The sequence below is a fragment of the Bombina bombina genome, chromosome 6 (assembly GCF_027579735.1).
Source record: "Bombina bombina isolate aBomBom1 chromosome 6, aBomBom1.pri, whole genome shotgun sequence".
Classification (NCBI taxonomy): Eukaryota; Metazoa; Chordata; class Amphibia; order Anura; family Bombinatoridae; genus Bombina; species Bombina bombina.
Window position 1 is genome coordinate 805,205,337 of NC_069504.1, and position 20,375 is coordinate 805,225,711.

The 20,375-nt window shown below is 39.7% G+C and overlaps 1 protein-coding gene across 1 annotated transcript in view; it reads right to left on the reverse strand.

Annotated features, from left to right (window-relative positions):
* GCK (glucokinase) overlaps nt 1-20,375 on the reverse strand; it is a 135,760-nt gene that overhangs the window by 65,317 nt on the left and 50,068 nt on the right. Inside the window, exons 4-5 of the mRNA XM_053718140.1 lie at nt 10,543-10,662; nt 1,072-1,167 (exon numbers count right to left, since the gene is read on the reverse strand). Of these exons, the coding sequence (XP_053574115.1) occupies nt 1,072-1,167; nt 10,543-10,662 (216 nt within the window). The remainder of the gene's footprint in view (nt 1-1,071; nt 1,168-10,542; nt 10,663-20,375) is intronic.

Below are 20,375 nucleotides of genomic sequence, written 5' to 3' on the forward strand. Positions count from 1 at the left end.
TGGGAGACATTCCTGAGGTATGACAAATGTAACCCCTGCACTGCCATAAATCTGGTAAATGTAACTGCTGCGGCACTGCCAGACATCTTATAAATGTAACCCCTATACTCTTTGAGATATGACACATGTAACCGCTGCACTTCCAGAAATATAAACAAATCTAACTCCTGCACAGTCAGAGATCTGATAAATGTAACCCCTGGACTGCCACAGTAGGTCTGCTCTTATTTTGACTCTCATACATGCTTTTTAAATGCGTGCCCCCTCGTGAAAAAAAAAAGCCCCCCCATTTCATTTGTTCTGGAGCCGACCCTGTTCCTTCAGCATATTGCTGAGCTGTAGGGCTCAAGCCTGGGAACCGGGTTAGTGGACACACAAGCAGAGGCATAGCAGATGACAGAGAGGTAGATGAAATGAAAGGAGAGGACCTTCAGATTGAGATACTGGTGCACTGGACAGGCTCCACAAAAATACTGGACAGACTGTCGGCAACAGCATAGGATGTTAGGTGGGAGTGACACAATGTCCCCCACAAAATCTCTACATTAGCCTCTAACTCTTGACCCCATAATGTATATTTTTCACAACTGAGGAGTAGTTTTACCCCTTTGGTGGCCAGTAACATACAAAGCAATCATTTGACCTCTTTGGCTGTCAATAACATACGTAAACATAAGTGATTTCACCCCACTTGAAATAAACCTCACAATTTATTTTTTTTACAGATATTTAAGTGTCCAGTAGGAATTTACTGCTAAATACTGGACAGTACAGCTGAAAACTGGACACCTGGCAACCCTTTACAGATCTCATACAGGGCACGGCAAACTGTACCAATCTCTGTCCAGCACAGGTTGCCATAGGTACAATGAATATCTTGCTATGGGTGTTTGAGGTTATACCATGACAGTTCATCCCAATGGCCAAATAATAGAAAATATATTTTTTGCTGAATTATTACAAGACAAACATTTTCCTAATAGGATTTCTTAACCAGTTAGCTTAGCTATATTTTTGCTGAATAATCATTAAAAAAAAAGACCAGCAGCATTTGTAAACCACATAACTCACCCCTCGTCTTTTGATTGCATCCCTAAGTAGGCCAACCACATTATTCCCTTCTGCTCCAGATGCTTTAAACCCTTTGGTCCAGTTCAGAAGGATTCCCTTAGGGAAAAATCAGAAGATGTTAAAATGTGGAAATATTTAGTCTAATATTCATTAGGCAGTACACACATGGCTCTAAACCTTAAAAAGTCAGTAAACACATTTAGATTGTTATTTACAATGTTTAGTTATGTATAATGAAATAACTTTACAATACATTTTCTATTATTTATTTTGCTCACTCTTCATGTAATTTAGCTCTTTCAGAACATGAAATGCACCCTGCTGACTTTTCAAAGTCTGTCTCCAATTCGACTTTATCAGATAACTTATAAAATAATGCATTTTATACTAACTTTATGAAAGTGGCTAGCCTTGTTGCCTGCAAACTAAAGCATAGATTGGCTCTTCCAAATAAGGCAAATGGGGAGTTTGGCTATGGAAAAATAATTGCAGTAAAAAGGATGTTAATTTGTTTTAAAAATGTTAACACTTGGCCAATATCTTATTCTATATAGCATTACAATAAACATTTCAAGGTGATTGCGATTACTATCCCTTTAAATAGATAATAATACCTTCAAATAGATATTAGTCTGAATCATTTTCATATTATTCTGCATTTGATCAAATAAGAGACCCAAACAGATAACAATGAATGAAAATGAGATGTTTTTACAAATACAGTAGTTAGTGCGTGTTTACAAATTAACAGCAATGTTGAAAAGTTCAGAAACCTCTTATCTTGAAGGGTCACATGATGCTAAAAAAAAGAGTAGCATTTAAAAAGACATAAAACCCAAAATTTTTCTTTCATGATTTAGATAGAGAAAACAACGTTAAAAAAGTTTTCATTTTACTTCTATCGTCAAATTTGCATCATTCTCATGTTATGATTTGTTGTAGAGATATTTAGATATTTGCAAGATTACATATGCAGCGTCGCCCGCAAAAGCCGGCGACGCCAGTTTTTACGCGGTTTTGGTATCACATATATATGTATATTTCATCTGTCACCCGCAATTTTTGCTCCCATAAGCTAACATAGAACCGCGTCGCAAATCGGTATTACATATCCAGGGCAAGAACATTTTTATTCCATTTTCACCTCGCCACACATAGGCAGGTGCAGCAAGCCTTGCACTGTAAATGTGAGCACCGTAACTCCCATAACTGCCTGAAAATATTAACTGACACCTAACGCATGCGCAATATCTACCTGTCAACCGCCAACTCCCACCGCAATATCTAATAAAACTATTAACCCCTAATCTGCCATTCACCCACACGGCAATCTACCTAATAAAACTATTAACCCCTAATCCGCCATTCACCCACATCGCAATTTACCTAATAAAACTATTAACCCCTAATCTGCCATTCACCCACATTGCAATCTACCTAATAAAACTATTAACCCCTAATCCACCATTCACCCACATCGCAATCTACCTAATAAAACTATTAACCCCTAATCCTCCATTCACCCACATCGATTAGGGGGTGTTTTTATTTTGGGGGGGCTTTTTTATTTTCATAGGGATTATGTTTAATTTTTTTATTTTTGATAATTTGGTTTATTATTTTATGTAATGTTAGATTTTTTTTATTTTTTGTAATTTTAGATTAATTTCAATTTAGTAGGTTTTTTATTTTAATTGTAATTTAGTATTTTTTAATTTAGGTAATTGGGGTTAATTTAGGGGGTGTTAGGTTAGGGGCTTAGTAATTTAAATAGGTTAATTGCATTGTGGGGGTTTGGCGGTTTAGGGGTTAATAGATTAATTAGGTTAATTGTGATGTGGGTTAATGGCGGTTTAGGGGTTAATAGATTTATTATGTTAATTGTGATGTGGGTTAATAGAGGATTATGGGTTAATAGTTTAATTAGGTTACTTGTGATGTGGGTGAATGTCGGGTTAGGGGTTAATACATATATTAGGGAGATTGCGATATGGGTGAATGGCGGATTAGGGATTAATAGTTTAATAAGGCATATTGCGTTGTGGGGGGTTGTTGGTTTAGAGGTTAATACTTTTATTATTAGTTGTGATGTAGGGGGATTGCAGATATAGGGGCGTTTATGTCTCAGGTTTATTTTTGGGAGGCATGTTAGACTTTTACAGGAGATTTAACTTTTTTTTTTATTTTCTTAGGTGCCGGGAGTTACTAAAGTGCCGTAAGTCACTGGCGACTCCAGAAATTTGTATTAACGCACATTTCTGGACATCGCTAGTTTATCCAATATACGGCTCTTTATGAACTGCCAGCGGGGTTAATGTGATTCCCGATGTGCGAGGGGAAATTACAGACGACGCGGGTTTCAGCAGTTACGCTGAAGCCTGCGCCGCATATGTAATCTCGCCCCTAGTTAGCGTGCACATGCCTGGGACACTACATGACAGGAAATAGTGCTGTCATCTAGTGCTCTTGCTAATGCATAGCATTGTAGCAAACCTGCTGCTATTTACTGCTGCAGACACGTGCATATCTGAACGTACCTTCCTGCTTTTCAACAAAGGATAACAAGAAAACAAAGAAAATGTTTTAATAGAAGTAAATTGAAAAAGTTGTTTAAAATTGTATGTTCTATCTGAATCCTGAAATTTTTTGGGGGGTTTATGTCCCTTTAAATATGTTCAGATGAAAAGCTGTTTAAAGGGACATGAAACCCACAAGCACAATTGAACAATTTGACGTAAGAAGTATATAAACACAGTTAAGTACATTAAATATAATGATAAATAAATGTAGATTTCTCTTACGGTGTATTCAGTCCATGGATTCATCCTTACTTGTGGGATATTCTCAATCCCTACAGGAAGTGGCAAAGAGAGCACACAGCAAAGCTGTCCATATAGCTCCCCTCAGGCTCCGCCCCCCCAGTCATTCTCTTTGCCGCTCTAACAAGTAGCATCTCCACGGGGGTGGTAACGAGTATGTGGTGTTAGATTTGTAGTTTTATTTTTTCAATCAAGAGTTTGTTATTTTAAAATAGTGCCGGTTTGTACTATTTACTCTGAGGCAGAAAGCGATGAAGATTTCTGCTGAGAGGAAAATTATTTTAGCACCAGTAACTAAAATCCATTGCTGTTCCCACGCAGGACTGTTGAGTACCGGAGAACTTCAGTTGGGGGGAACAGTTTGCAGGCTTAACTGCTTGAGGTATGTTCAGTCATTTTTTTCTAACAAGACCTGGTAATGGTAGAAGACTGATAGAAATCCCCATGTGGGAAGGTAAGCCATTTTCTGAGACTCAGTATAGAAGGATGGCTTAGTTTATAGGGCTTAAATCACTGGTGGACACTGTTATGGGTAAAATCGATTATTTTTTAATATAATCTGATGTTTGCACAAGTGTTTATCATGTTTGGAACACTTTTTAGGGGTTTTATACACCTGGCATAATTTTAGACACCTAATTTGGCTTAGGAAGGCCCCACAACTCAGGAGTGAAGAGAGGGCCTAATTTTCGTGCCTCAGTTGCGCAGTTCTTTTACAAGACAGCTTCATGCAGCTTCAAATGTAGAGTCCAGAGATTGCAGGAGGGCTACAGGGAGGCTTATTTTCGTTCCAAAACTAATCCCCAAGGAAGGTAGTGTGTTAAACTGGTGGCCAGCTTCAATTTGCTCCGGTTTGGGCAATAAGGGGTTAATTGGCTTGAAACTTGGTGTGCAATCCTTTCAAAGCATTAGGATCATATGGTGTAATTTTCATAAAGATCGGATGTTTTTTTGAGATTTGGTAAAAAAATGTGTGCTGTTTATTATTTAAAGGCACAGTAACGTTTTTTCAAAAAGTGTATTTTTCTGTATTTGAGTGCTATCTAAGTCTGTCTAACATGTCTGAGCCTACTGATAGACCTTGTTCTATGTGTTTAAAAGCTATGGCGGTACCCCCATTGCATTTGTGTTTAAAGTGTGCTAAGGTATCTGAACATTTTAATGACCATGCAGTGACACTTAAAAATGTAGCCCAAGATGATTCTTTGACGGAAGGTAATGAGGATAGTCCTCCTTCCTCTCCCCATGTGTCGACAACCAGTTACGCCCGCGCAAGCGTTGCCTAGTACCTCTAGCGCATTGTGCCCTATTACATTACAACAATTAGCAGCAACAGGTTTTTAGAGGTCCCTGTATACGCTGAGGCATTTCCGATCCCAAGGAGGGTGGCGGATATTGTGACTAAGGAGTGGGAGAGACCAGGTGTACCCTTTGTTCCCCCACCTATCTTTAAGAAAATGTTCCCCATAAATGACCCCAGGCGGGACGCGTGGCAGATGGTCCCCAAGGTAGAGGGGGCTGTTTCAACACTTGCTAAGCGTACAACTATACCAATAGAGGACAGTTGTGCTTTCAAAGATTCTATGGATAAAAAATTGGAAGGTTTGCTGAAGAAAATTTTTGTTCAGCAAGGTTTTCTTCTTCAACCAATTGCCTGCATTACTCCGGTAACTACTGCAGCGGCTTTTTGGTTCGAGGCCCTGGAGGAGTCGCTCCAGAGGGAGACTTCATACGATGAGGTCATGGATAGAATTCATGCTCTAAAGCTGGCTAATTCGTTTATCACTGATGCCGCTCTCCAATTAGCTAAGCTAGCGGCGAAAAACTCAGGTTTTGCCATTATGGCGCGAAGAGCGCTTTGGCTCAAATCGTGGTCGGCTGATGTGTCGTCCAAAACGAAACTGTTAAATATTCCCTTCAAGGGGAAAACCCTATTATGGCCCAGAGCTGAAAGAAATTATTTCAGATATCACTGGGAGCAAGGGCCATGCCCTGCCACAAGATAGGCCGTTAAAGGCCAAAAACAAGGCTAATTTTCGCTCCTTTCGCAACTTCAGGAGCCGACCTGTCACAACCTCTGCTGCCGCAAAGCAAGATAACGCTTCCCAGCCGAAGCAACTTGGAAACCCCTGCAGGGCTGGAATAGGGGTAAACAGGCCAAGAAGCCTGCTCCTGCTACCAAGACAGCATGAAGGGGTAGCCCCTGATCCGGGATCGGATCGAGTAGGGGGCAGACTTCTCTCTTCGCTCAGGCTTGGGCAAGAGATGTTCCAGATCCCTGGACATTAGAAATAGTTGCTCAGGGGTACCTTCTAGGATTCAAGGATTCTCCCCCAAGGGGAAGGTTCCACATTTCTCATTTGTCTTCAGCCCAAATAAAGAAACAGGCATTCTTACGCTGTGTAGAAGATCTGCTAAAGATGGGAGTGATACACCCAGTTCCAATTGTAGAACAAGGACTGGGCTTTTACTCAAACCTGTTTGTAGTTCCCAAAAAGGAGGGAACTTTCAGGCCAATCCTGGATCTAAAAATTCTAAACAAATTTCTCAGAATTTTCACAAAGGTACTAGAGTCCCTTCTAGCGGTACTAAGACCGCGGGGCATTGCAGTAGCACCTTACCTAGACGACATATTAATACAGGCGTCGTCCTTTCACAGAGCCAAGGCTCATATGGACATCGTTCTGGCCTTTCTAAGGTCTCACGGGTGGAAGGTGAACGTAGAAAAGAGTTCTCTGTCCCCGCTCACAAGGGTTCCTTTCCTGGGAACACTAATAGACTCGGTAGAAATGAAAATCTTTCTGACAGAGGTCAGGAAGTCAAAACTGCTGAATACTTGCCGAGTTCTTCATTCCATTCCCCGGCCTTCCGTGGCTCAGTGCATGGAAGTAATTGGTTTAATGGTTGCGGCAATGGACGTAGTCCCTTTTGCCCGAATTCATCTCAGACCACTGCAGCTGTGCATGCTCAAACAGTGGAATGGAGATTACGCAGATTTGTCTCCTCAAGTACAAATGGACCAGAAAACCAGAGACTCTCTTCTCTGGTGGTTGTCTCAAGATCACCTGTCTCAGGGAATGAGTTTCCGCAGACCGGAGTGGATCATTGTCACGACCGATGCCAGTCTGTTAGGCTGGGGTGCGGTCTGGAACTCCCTGAAGGCTCAGGGACTATGGTCTCGGGAAGAATCTCTTCTTCCGATAAACATTTTGGAGTTGAGAGCGATATTCAATACGCTCCAGGTGTGGCCTCAACTAGCGGAGGCCAAATTCATCAGATTTCAGTCGGACAACATCACGACTGTAGCGTACATCAATAGGAACAAAAAGTTCCCTAGCGATGAAGGAATTATCCAAGATCATCAAATGGGCGGAGGATCACTCCTGCCATCTATCTGCAATTCACATCCCAGGGGTAGACAACTGGGAGGCGGATTTTCTAAGTCGTCAGACTTTCCATCCGTGGGAGTGGGAACTCCACCCAGAGGTTGTTGCTCAGCTGACCCAGCTATGGGGCATTCCAGAATTGGATCTGATGGCGTCCCGTCAGAACACCAAACTTCCCCTTTACGGATCCAGATCCAGGGATCCCAAGGCGGCATTGATAGATGCATTAATAGCGCCTTGGTCGTTCAGTCTAGCTTATGTCTTTCCTCCGTTTCCTCTTCTCCCTCGGCTAGTAGCCAGAATCAAACAGGAGAAGGCTTCGGTAATTCTGATAGCGCCTGCGTGGCCACGCAGGACTTGGTATGCAGACCTAGTGGACATGTCATCGGTCCCACCATGGAAACTGCCATTGAGGCAGGATCTTCTAATTCAAAGTCCTTTCAAGCATCCAAATCTAGTTTCTCTGCAACTGACTGCTTGGAGATTGAACGCTTAATTCTAGCTAAGCGTGGTTTCTCTGAATCAGTTATAGACACTCTGATACAGGCCAGAAAGCCTGTCACCAGGAAAATTTACAATAAGATATGGCGGAAATATCTTTGTTGGTGTGAATCCAAGGGTTACTCGTGGAGTAAGATTAGGATTCCAAGGATATTGTCTTTTCTCCAAGAAGGATTGGAGAAAGGTCTGTCAGCTAGTTCCTTAAAGGGACAGATATCTGCTCTGTCTATTCTGTTACATAAGCGTCTGGCTGCTGTACAAGACGTTCAGGTGTTTGCACAGGCCCTAGTCAGAATCAAGCCTGTTTACAAGCCTGTGGCTCCTCCATGGAGTCTAAATTTAGTTCTTTCAGTTCTTCAAGGGGTTCCGTTTGAACCTTTGCATTCCATAGATATTAAGTTATTATCTTGGAAAGTTTCGTTTTTAGTAGCCTTTTCTTCTGCTCGAAGAGTTTCTGAATTGTCTGCTTTGCAGTGTAATTCACCCTATCTGGTGTTCCATGCAGATAAGGTTGTTTTGCGCACCAAACCTGGTTTCCTTCCAAAAGTGGTTTCCAATAAGAATATTAACCAGGAAATCATTGTTCCTTCTCTGTGTCCTAATCCAGTTTCTAAGAAGGAACGACTTTTACACAATCTTGACGTGGTTCGTGCTTTAAAATTCTATTTAAAAGCAACTAAAGATTTCAGACAAACATCATCCTTGTTTGTTGTCTATTCTGGTAAGAGGAGAGGTCAGAAAGTGACTGCTACCTCTCTTTCCTTTTGGCTGAAAAGCATCATCCGTTTGGCTTATGAGACTGCGGGACAGCTGTGGCTTCCACATGGGCTTTCAAGAATGAGGGTTCTGTTGAAAAAATTTGTAAGGCAGTGACTTGGTCTTCACTGCATACATTTGCCAAATTTTACAAATTCGATACTTTTGCTTCTTCGGAGGCTATTTTTGGGAGAAAGGTTTTGCAAGCAGTGGTGCCTTCCGTTTAGGTTACCTGACTTGTTCCCTCCCTTCATCCGTGTCCTATTGCTTTGGTATTGGTATCCCACAAGTAAGGATGAATCCGTGGACTGAATACACCAAGTAAGAGAAAACAGAATTTATGCTTACCTGATAAATTACTTTCTCTTACGGTGTATTCAGTCCACGGCCCGCCCTGACATTTAAGTCAGGTTCAAATTTAATTTAAAATAACTACAGTCACCACTGCACCCTATGGTTCTCCTTTTTCTCCTAACCGTCGGTCGAATGACTGGGGGGGCGGAGCCCGAGGGGAGCTATATGGACAGCTCTGCTGTGTGCTCTCTTTGCCACTTCCTGTAGGGATTGAGAATATCCCACAAGTAAGGATGAATCTGTGGACTGAATACACCGTAAGAGAAAGTAATTTATCAGGTAAGCATAAATTCTGTTTTGTAAAGTTGTTTCAATTGTATGTTCTATCTGAAAAAAATTAAAGTAAGAATTTGGGTTTTATGGCCCTTTAAAGTCAAAATTAAACTTTTATCATTCAGACAGAACATGCAGTTTACAATTATGTTTTTAGCAGTGTTATACATTGCTGCAAACACTGCTTCCAAAGAATTCTAAAGATGTGTGTGTGTTCCTCAGCCTGCCTAGGGTTACTCCTAAAGAGCATAAAGCCAATATGATAATGGATGATAATTGGAAAGTTGTTTATAATAGCATGCTCTAGCTGAATCAGGAAAGTTTAATTTGGACTTTACTCTCCCTTTAACCCTTGCGCTGCTACGCCTTGTTCACACCCCTTTGCTAAGCAAATTTTGATCACCTGGCTATACAGACAAAATTCAAATATTTTTGTTTTTAAGAGAGGGACCTATCTACTATAAAATAAACTTTATTAGGGTCTCTGCACAGTTTTTTTAAGTGTGCCTATAAAATCCAATTTGCCAGGAAAACCCAATATGTTGTGTGTTTACTTTAAAAAAAAGATCTTGGTGCTTATGGCTTTCCAAGATCACCACCATTTGAAAGAGCAGGAGGCGGTTATCTTTCAAATGAGGGGTCTTGGAGGTCTGTCTAGTGAATATTCTGAGATTGAGGGGTTTGAACAACCTCCCCACCATCTAGCTGCCTTACCTGCCTATCAGTTCTTGGTCCTGCCCCATCTGTGATGTTACACAAACACTCATGGTGGCATTACTGGCACTCCCATGTATCTTTGGAAGTGCCAGACACTATTACCACCACTATTTGGGCCTGCAGTGCGTAGGATCGCTGATCACAGCATTGAATTGGCAATTCCTCTGTATGATGAGAATGGGCCATCACACAGTCTGAGGCAGAAATCTACATGACGACCTGTTCTCGTCATTTCTATGGAAGCAGTTAAAGGGTCAGGAAACCCCAAAATTTGCATTCATTATTTGGAAAGAACATACAATTTTAAACAACTTTCCAATTTGTTTCTATGATCAATTTTGCTTCATTCTCTTGTTATCCTTTGCTGAAGGAACTGCATTGCACTACTGGCAGCTAGCTGAACACATCTACTTTTTCCACAAGGGATACCAAGAGAACAAAGCACATTTAAAAATAGAAGAATTTAAAAGTGACGTACAATTACAGACTCTATCTGAATCATGCAAGTTTAATTTTGATGTTCCTATCCCTTTAAGGACTTATTTTAGAAATACTGAGCTTTTATCATGGGTAGGATTGTGCTAATAATTTATATGATACTTTGGCATGTCTAGCATTCATACATTCAGTAAGTTGAAGCAATTATACAAGAAATCTTTAGTCACCTTGTCAATATCTTCATGCCTGACAGGAAATGAGAATGTAAATCCCAGGGGAAGCTTCTTATGCTTCATGTTTTGCTGGTCCAGATAATCAGAAATACACTCAGCAATATAGTCGAACAGCTAAAGGAAGAGATAGAGACTATATTTAATTACAATACTGTGTTCTTTCACGGTGCATCATTGTAGTAAATAATCAGCTGCAGTATCTGTATGTCTATGCAATAATGTTGTAGTTTTAGCATCTACAGTGCCTGTGTCATTCTGTTATACGCACTAGGTCCACTTCTCACTCTGGGCCTGATGATATAAACCTCTCCGCTCAGACGAGATGATATTAAATGATCCTCCAGCACTACGAAGTCCCTAGTGGAGTTCTAACAAGGCAAATTTTGCTATACTTCAACAAGGGGTGTTCCCTGCATTTTTGTATGTGAAAGAGAGACAAGCCCAGTGCAATATAGCATTGCATGCCATGAAAATTCAGCATTTACACTTTGTGCTTTGTATTTTAAATTACTTTACACTTTAGATTAAATTTTATTACAATGAAACTTTGCACTTTCTATATTGTATTTAATTTTGTATACAACAGTATATTTAGGATTATGATTTTAGCAAATTAGGCTCATACTTTGTATATTTATGTTTCTTTTACAAATTACATTACACTGGCATACAGAAATTAACAAGAGAACACCTGGGGCTGATATAAAGTCTCAGTTTGAAGCAAATACAAATTAAATTAATAGTTTAGTATATATTTATTTATCAGTTAAATAAGTGTTTTGTAAATTTGAGCAAACTTCACCTGCATAAAGCTGGTGAGCTAATCAGTGAGATCAGCTTGTTTAGAATGCTTTAAGAATGTCACAAGAATTGTGAGAGAGCTTCAGACATACCTTGGAATCTCCCCTGTTCAGCCCAGGGAACTCCCATACCCCCCCCCCCCCACACACACACACACACACACACACACACTTTCTGAAGCTGTCATTTTTGTATTATTATTTTTTTTTAACAATACAAAGTGCAATGTAATTTGTAAAAGATACACATAAATATGATCCTAATTTGTTGAAATAACTTTCAAAAAATAATCAGAATATGTTAAATCACTGCTGTATACAAATCTAAATGTATTAAAATATAAAATAGAAAGTGCAAAGCTTAAATGTAATAATACTGAAAGGACCCAATCTAAAGTGTAAAGTAATATAAAATACAAAGCACAAAGTGAAAGTGTATCAAAACTTGCAGATCATACAATGCTGTATTGCACTGTCGCTCCTACATACAAAAATGCAGAGAGCCCTTAGACAAGTATAGCAAAATTTGTTAGAGATCTTGCAGTGCTGGAGAGTTCCTCCATTTTTCTTTTAGTATTAAGTGAGTTCTGCCCCTGTGAAGTCTGCACTACAATTTCTCTACAAGCTGGAGAATCTTTATCATCAGACCCTCTTTATTTGTCAGTGTTACTGTAAGGATAAAATGAGAGGTTTCATGTCTCATTACTTTCTTCTGTATAACGATAACCATATGTTTAGAGGGACATCGTTTTTAGATTTGTATCATCCTGCATAGTTTATTTCTCCTTATCTTATCTTACCTGTTGATGTTCATTTGTATAAACTTTATGTGATACACAATTGTAAAACATAGGGCTAGACTATCTAACGCCCTCAGAGAATTAAATAAAAAAGGAGCTGTCCCTGCCAGTTGTGAGAGGTATCCCATAGAAAGTAATAGAGCTCACTGAAAAGGGAAAGCTCACTTTAAAAAATAGAGGGATAAAAAGGTCAAAATTTAAATGTGCATGGGTGCATTTAATTTTTTATTTATTTTTTTCCAATATATTTCTATTAGCTAAAAATTCTATTAAAAGTTATTACTGTTTTTTCAGTGGCATATGCACATATGCTGTTAGGGCCCTTGCACCAGTATTCAAGCTTAGAGATCTAGCTGTATCTGTGAAGAGTTAATTTGTGTCATACAAGCCACTGCTGACTCTCTGTGAAGGTGAGGTATTTGAATACTGGTTCATGGCATATGTGCGTATGCCGCTGGAAAAACAGTAATACATTTTGATACAAGCATTTTTGCTAATTGAACTATATTCCAAAAAAGCTATTTAATACATTTAAATTTTTACCTTTCTAGCCCTTTAAATCTTGCAGCCATGCTCAGCTATGGGTACATTTCCATATGTTGTGGGAGTGTCCTAAAGTACAAAAAGTTTGGTCTGATTTATCAATTTTTTTATCCACCATTCTAGAGGATCAAATAACTCTGAATCCAGCCCAAGAACTATTAAATGATATGAGCACTAAATTCAATAAACATATACACAAATTCTTAAGAAGTTTGTGCACAGTAACTCATATAGCTATAGTTAAATACTGGAAGATAGGAGTACCAGACTGGACTGAAGTGTTGAGTAGACTCAAGAATACTTTCCAGATGTATAAATCAGCGGCACATATTCAAGATTCATTAGAGCCTTTTGGTAAGATCTGGTATTACTGGATTCTTCAAGATAATAACTTATAATAGGCGATGCAGGGAGAGAGGACAATATATTTATCCTAAGAGGACAAAAGATGGAACGCTCCCTTTTAAGAAAGTTGGCTTATATAGGAACACTTAGGGGCCGATTTATCATCAGTCTTTCAGACATGATCCGCTCAGGGGATAATGTCCGACAGACATCGATGAATGCCGACAGCATACGCAGATCCGCTAGCAGGGGGTTTCAATCAGACCGATCGTATAGGATTGGGCAGATTGATGTCCGCAGCCTCAGAGCAGAAGGACCAGTTAAGGAGCAGCGGTCTTAAGACCGCTGCTTCATAACTGCTGTTTCCGGCGAGCCTGAACAGGGACATAGACTTAAACTAACCACCCTATATTCTTTTGGGGAGTAATAAATAATGAATAATTAGACAGGAGACATAAAGGGAATTGGTTCAACTGTTTTATTAGTTTTGTTTGTTTCTATTTTATTCTGTTACAAGTTAATTACATTGAAAATTGGAACATTTGTGATATAAATATGCATTTCTATAGAATGTCTATATTAAATAAACATAATGTATAATGGTTACCATCAAACCAGGAAGGAGACCTCATGGGACAGAAACATTAATATTTTAGACAATCTTTCAACTAAGGGACAACTATATATGGACACAAACTGATGTGTTGAAATTTGGTTTCGATATGAAAATTGTATTTGAATAATTGTACACAATGTAATATGACAAATGTTTAATAAAAAAAAACTATTTCAATTAATTCTTGCAGCCAATATAAATGATATTACTCTGCTTTCAGCATATAGTATCTTAAAATCACCTCTATTTTCAGTAACATGAGTAATACGTGTTTGGCGTATTTTGACACACTCTTGTACAGTTTGTTGGCTAAAACTGAGTTCTGCAAGAGGAAAATGTTTAGAGAATACGCCAGACCTTGCAGAGAAATGTCAGCTATTGCTATGTTTTTTTGCATTACGATTTTTAATGTACTTAAACAATACAACTTTTTACAGCGTATTTTAACTTAAATGATTAATTTATTTGTTTTATACAACTTTTCAATTATGATTTGTTGTGTGTCCTGCTGTAATGTATACATCGCCTTCACTCACTTAAAGTAATATTCTAGTCTCCAGTACTATAAAGCCCCTGTCTTTATTCTCTAAAGGCAGTTGTTACTTTGAGAACAGTGCGTCTTGTAAAGGGCTGTTCCCTGCTTAAAGGAATTTAAACTTTCATGATTCAGACAGAGCAGGCAATTTTAAGCAACTTTCTAATTTACTCCAATTATCAAAAGACCGCTGCTCCATAACTTGTCCGCCTGCTCTGAGGCTGCGGACATCAATCTGCCCGATCCTATACGATCGGGCTGATTGGCTGAAAATCTGCATGTGGCGGCATTGCAAAAGCAGTTGACAAGAACTGCTTGTGCAATGATAAATACCGACAGTGGGAGGCGGAGCTAGCAGCCATTGAAGCCAGACGTGTCCTGAGAGAGCTCCGCTGCTAAAGAGCCTAACTTAGTAGGAAAAAGTGCTAAATCACACTAAAAAAGACATTGTGAGCACAAATAGGAGACAGGCACACCGTAGAGCACCTCAAGAGAGGATTCCGGGGCAATACGGAGGTGTACATTGTCGGAATAACATTCTTACTGCCGCAACAGCACAGCGTCGGAGGGTCGGGGCTCCGCTCCGACGGCTGTTTTAGAAAGACATCAACCTACGGAGGATAAGTAACGGCAGCCACTCCTGACATCAACACAGTCTAAGCTGACCAGACGGCTCGCACACCAACAGGCAACAGGTGAGGCCTTCCGACACCGCACTTAAGCCACGCATCAAATAATTTAATAAAGGGGGACAGACACACGATAGCAGCAGGGGAGAGATATAACCCCCCACCCACATCAACCTACACCTTTAACAAAAGGCCTCACAGAGACCCAGTGCCGAGGAAGCCCTTATAAAATTCAAGACGAGACAAAAATAAAAAAATAATAATAAATACGGGCCGAAACTTTTGAGGGCGGGAAGAGGCGCCATCTTGCTGCTTCTTCTCTCTCCTACACAGACTGCTGCACCAGTACCTTAAAATAAATAAGCAGATCCCACATACCCCGGCTGCACCACAATACTGAAAGCCAGATTCAGAACAGACTATAATATTTTTTCTTAAAAAAGCAGACTCACTGCTCATGGCATATTAATAACAAGCAAAACCTACAGTTCTCCTTTTCCTTTTCGACCCTCCTTAGGAGAGACACCCTTGCTGCCTGCCTTGTTTGGAGGTGCAGTTAGCCTTGGAACAGGACAGTCCAGGTGGCCAGAACCGGAGGGCTCAGTTACACAACGGAGGAATAGGAGCTGCAGGGACTCACAAGATTTTTCAGTAACTCTTTATCTCACCCCCTCAGCACGAAAGATAGAGATATGTAGCACATCACTCTGAATGAGGAAAGTAATGGCAAACTAAAGATCCACTTTGTCTATACCGACATCACTAAAGATTATGAGCAATTCCGTCTAATGTAATTTCCCTAAGCTACTCCAGATCCTGAGTACATATTCCAGCTATATTAAGCCAATAAACCTTCCACCTTTTGAATAGCAATTAAAGAGCACACCATCCCCTGGACACAAGAAAGCTGCATTACAATGAAAAATAAAACGCAGACAGTCAAAGAATGTTTATCAAAATCTCAAGCAAAGCAAAAAACCTTAGATAAAAGCATCACAACTCAAACCGCTAGCCCTACAAAAAACCCACAAATGGCTACTGAGCACCCCACTGTGTCGATATCCAATAAAGAACTTTTAACACAGATAAAATCTTTATTCCAGGAGGAACTAAAATCCGCTATTTCAGAATTAAGACTGGATATCAGAGAAATTGGAGGTCGTACGGCTGAACTAGAAAACAAACTGGATAATATAGTGGAAGAAATCCCCCAGCTACGCCACTCAATACAGGAGAACTCTACCTATATAACTAAATTAGAGGATCACATCGAGGATCTTGAAAACAGATCCCGCAGATCGAATATCCGCATTAGAAACCTTCCGGAATCCTATAAAAACTTAGATGAAACTATCACAGATCTTTTCCATCAACTAGTTCCTGAAGTGGAAGTAGACATGCTACTTATGGATCGTGTGCACAGGGCACTGACAAAGCCACAGCAATTCGCCTCAAGGGACATTATAACTAAACTTCACTACTTTCACATCAAGGAACTCATAATAAAAGCTGCAAGAAATAACCAGACTATCACTTATGATGGACATGATATCCAAATCTTCACCGATTTAGCCCCCATCACGCTCCGAAAAAGGAGAGAACTGAAACCCATAACAACAGCCCTCAATGCTGCTCACATCAAATACAGATGGAACTTCCCATTCAAGTTAGTCTTCTCCATCCAAAACATCATGTATAGCTGCACTACTAGGGAAGAAGGCTTCTCACTATTGGCCAAGCTCAAAATTCCAACAGAGAGTTCCAACACACCTGCACCCAGCAAGACTACAAAGAAAAATCTTCAAAGAGAGTGGACGCCGGCCCGTGAAATGGGTAAGACCAAACGAAGAAAACCTACACCAAGCGACCCTAAAGAATCAGAATCCTCATCAGAAGATGAAGACCCGGAGTGAAGTGCTGTAACAATAAGAGACGGTACTGGTAATAACATTGGTGGAAGCAATTAGGCTTCCAGATATCTGAAGGGGCACTGATTAAGTTAACAGTTAAATAAGAGAAGTTTCAGAGACTGATTACCACAGTTTATTGCAACATATGGAACTCATTTATTAGCACCATGTTTGAACTTTTATCTTTGGTTGATAAATAACCAGTGCCCCACTATTTTCTATTTTTGCAGAATGAGATGCCGTCTAGTATCTCGGGATCCCCCCCCCTCCCCCCCCCCCTCCCCACCCATCATCCCTTATTCTCCCTTCTTCATACCCCCTTATTCCTATCCTGTCCTCACCCTCCATGCATATTCCTTCAACTTCCCCTGCCTCCCCTTCCCTCCCCAAGTTAGAATTGTTCAGATCAATGTATACATCGAATGCATGCCATGTTTCGTTCCTCTACTAGGAATACTTAAGTTAGAATTGCTGACATGTTTATTTTTTTGTTATTTTTACATGTGTTTCTCAAAACTGCTTTGTGTTACAGGATGAGCTTCCTTTTGAAGCCTACACCATTGTACGATTATCAGCTGCATAGCTGGTTCCACTTTCTAAGTATCCTCAAAAAATCCTCTTGTCTCCCACCGAGATATACTGTAAGGGCTATCTCACAGCATGGTACCCCACAGCAATCCCACGAGGGTCCCGGCTCTTCGAGTGGTAAGATTAAGCAACAATATGTGAGCATTAAGGTGTTCTGTGAACTCCATTCAGGGGGTAAAGATAGGGAAACAATAGCAATATGCTTATCCAGCTATTATGTCCATTAAAATTATATCACATAACGTCAGAGGACTGAACTCTGACATAAAACGCAGAAAGGCCATCAATGAATATAAGTCCCTAAAAGCGCAAATAGTAATGCTGCAGGAGACACATTTTACCAGATCTTACACCCCTAAATACTGGGATAAAACATACCCTACACAATACCATTCAATCAATCCAAACAAAAGGTGTGGAGTTACAATTCTCCTCCACTCCTCATTAAACTTTAAAGAAGAATCAGTTATAAGGGACAAAGAGGGGAGATTCTTAATTCTAAAAGGCCTCATACAAGACACCCCGGTCCTACTGGTAAATGTCTATGCCCCTAACGAACATCTATCTCCATTCATGTCTAGACTTAGCAAACAACTTACACTCTGGAAAAGGTACAAAACAATTATTGGGGGAGACTTCAATACAACCATGGATGATAATGTAGATAGATCAATAGTAACTATCTCACAACAAAAAGCACGCAGACCCACCCATAAAGTGTTAAAAGACTTCACCCTAGATCATAACCTAATAGATAGTTGGCGAACACTCAACACAACAGTAAAAGACTATACATACTACTCCCCAGTACATAATTCATACTCAAGAATCGATTACATTCTCCTAAGTCAAGTTATGGTGCCCTTATTGATTAAAGCTACAATTATAAATTGCGTTTGGTCAGACCATTCCATGGTAGAAATTAAGTTATCGGGAATGATTAACCCAAAGAGAATAAAAGCCTGGACACTCAACCACAACCTATTACAAGATAAGTTGATACTAAATACAATCCAACAACACATACAGGAGTTTATTACACTTAATAAAAACACTACCTCCAACCCTATCTATGAATGGGGGGCATTAAAAGCCTATGTTAGAGGTCTTTTGATCACAGAATCAAACAAGCGACATAAAATCAAAAACACCCAAATTGAGCAACTGAAATCAGAGATTAATCTCTTAAGAACTAAAATTTTAGATAAGTCAACGAAAGGATTAATGAAACAATTAAAGATTAAAACTGACAAGCTAGATCATCTCTTAAATAAAGATGCAATTAGGACAATCAAAATGATAGACACACAATACTATATTTACAGCAACAAACCCGACAAAATGTTGGCTAATAAATTGAAAGAAATTACCAGAATCACTACTGTACCCCAATTACAACTGTCGGATAATAAAACGACTAATGACCCCCTGTCTATTGCAAATACATTTGCTGAGTACTACCATAAATTATACAATCTCACGCATAACAAATCTAATATAGACAAAACTAAAGAACTTGACACATTCCTAGAAAATAGTTCCTTGCCATCCATAACTGAACAAGATAGGGATGCCCTGAATAGTCCGATCACCCACGAGGAAGTAAAATTAGCCATAAAAACTCTTAAAAGTTCTAAGGCACCAGGGCCAGATGGATACTCGGGAATTTTCTATAAATTGCTGCAACCTATTCTAATACCACAACTAACAAATGTATTCAACTCTATTCTACAAAATAAAGTAATACCCCCTGAGATGTTAACAGCCAGAATCACAGTAATCCCGAAGCCAGGCAAAAATAAGCAGCACTGCCAAAACTACAGGCCTATATCACTGATAAACCAAGACATAAAGCTATTCACCAAAATATTGGCAAATCGACTGAACCCTCTACTTACCAAGGTTATACACTTAGATCAAGTGGGGTTTGTCTCCGGTAGAGAGGCTCCAGACAACACCCGTAAAGTGATAGACTTGATTAATCTCGCCACAGTCAGAGGGACGCCTTCTCTGTTTCTAGCCCTGGATGCAGAGAAGGCGTTCGACAGAGTTAATTGGCAATATATGTTTGCGGTCCTCAAGAAAACAGGTATTAGGGGTGAATTTCTTGACGCGATCACCAATCTTTACTCATCCCCTACGGCATTCATTAGGCTATCTGGCTACCAGTCCCAAGCAATACAGATTAAGAACGGCACCCGCCAAGGCTGTCCACTATCCCCCCTATTATTTGCCCTCTGTATTGAGCCTTTGGCAATTAAAATAAGAGATGATCAGAATATAGCAGGTATTAACGATGGAGTAACAGACCACAAATTATCCCTATTCGCGGATGATATCATCCTGTCACTGACTAAACCACTGTTATCTCTTCCCCCCCTATATCATATAATGCAACAATTTAGTAACCTTTCAGGCTACAAAATAAATGAAGACAAGTGCGAGGCCTTAAGCATCAAACTTCCACAGCATACAAAAAAACTACTGGAACTCAATTTTGCATTTAAATGGGCCAAGAAGACTATTAAGTACTTAGGGATAAATCTTCCAACTAACATACATAGTCTCTATCAATCTAATTATACACCCATGTTCAAGCATATTAGAGATTTAATCAGTAAATGGATTAAACTTAAAATCTCTCTGTACGGCAGAATTATTACCACTAAAATGACACTATTACCCAAAATATTATACTTGTTTAGAGCCCTCCCCATCTCTGTCCCACTCTCAGAATTACACAAACTACAAAGAGATTTACTAAAATTCATTTGGCAAGGGAAAAAAGCCAGGATCAACAGAAAAGTAATGTGTACAACTAGAAACGAAGGAGGGGTAGGAGTGCCTAATTTAATCTCATACTACCATGCCGCAAGAATGTCACAGACCATACAATGGTTTAAAGATAATAGTAAGAAGAGTTGGACCCACATTGAGTCGAACATTCTAGAGACAAACTTCCTTTCCCGAGCGCTCTGGGCCCCACATCTCTCAAAGCACAAACATAACAGTAAATTTATTGCGATTGAACACACTATCCACATTTGGAAATACCTAAATT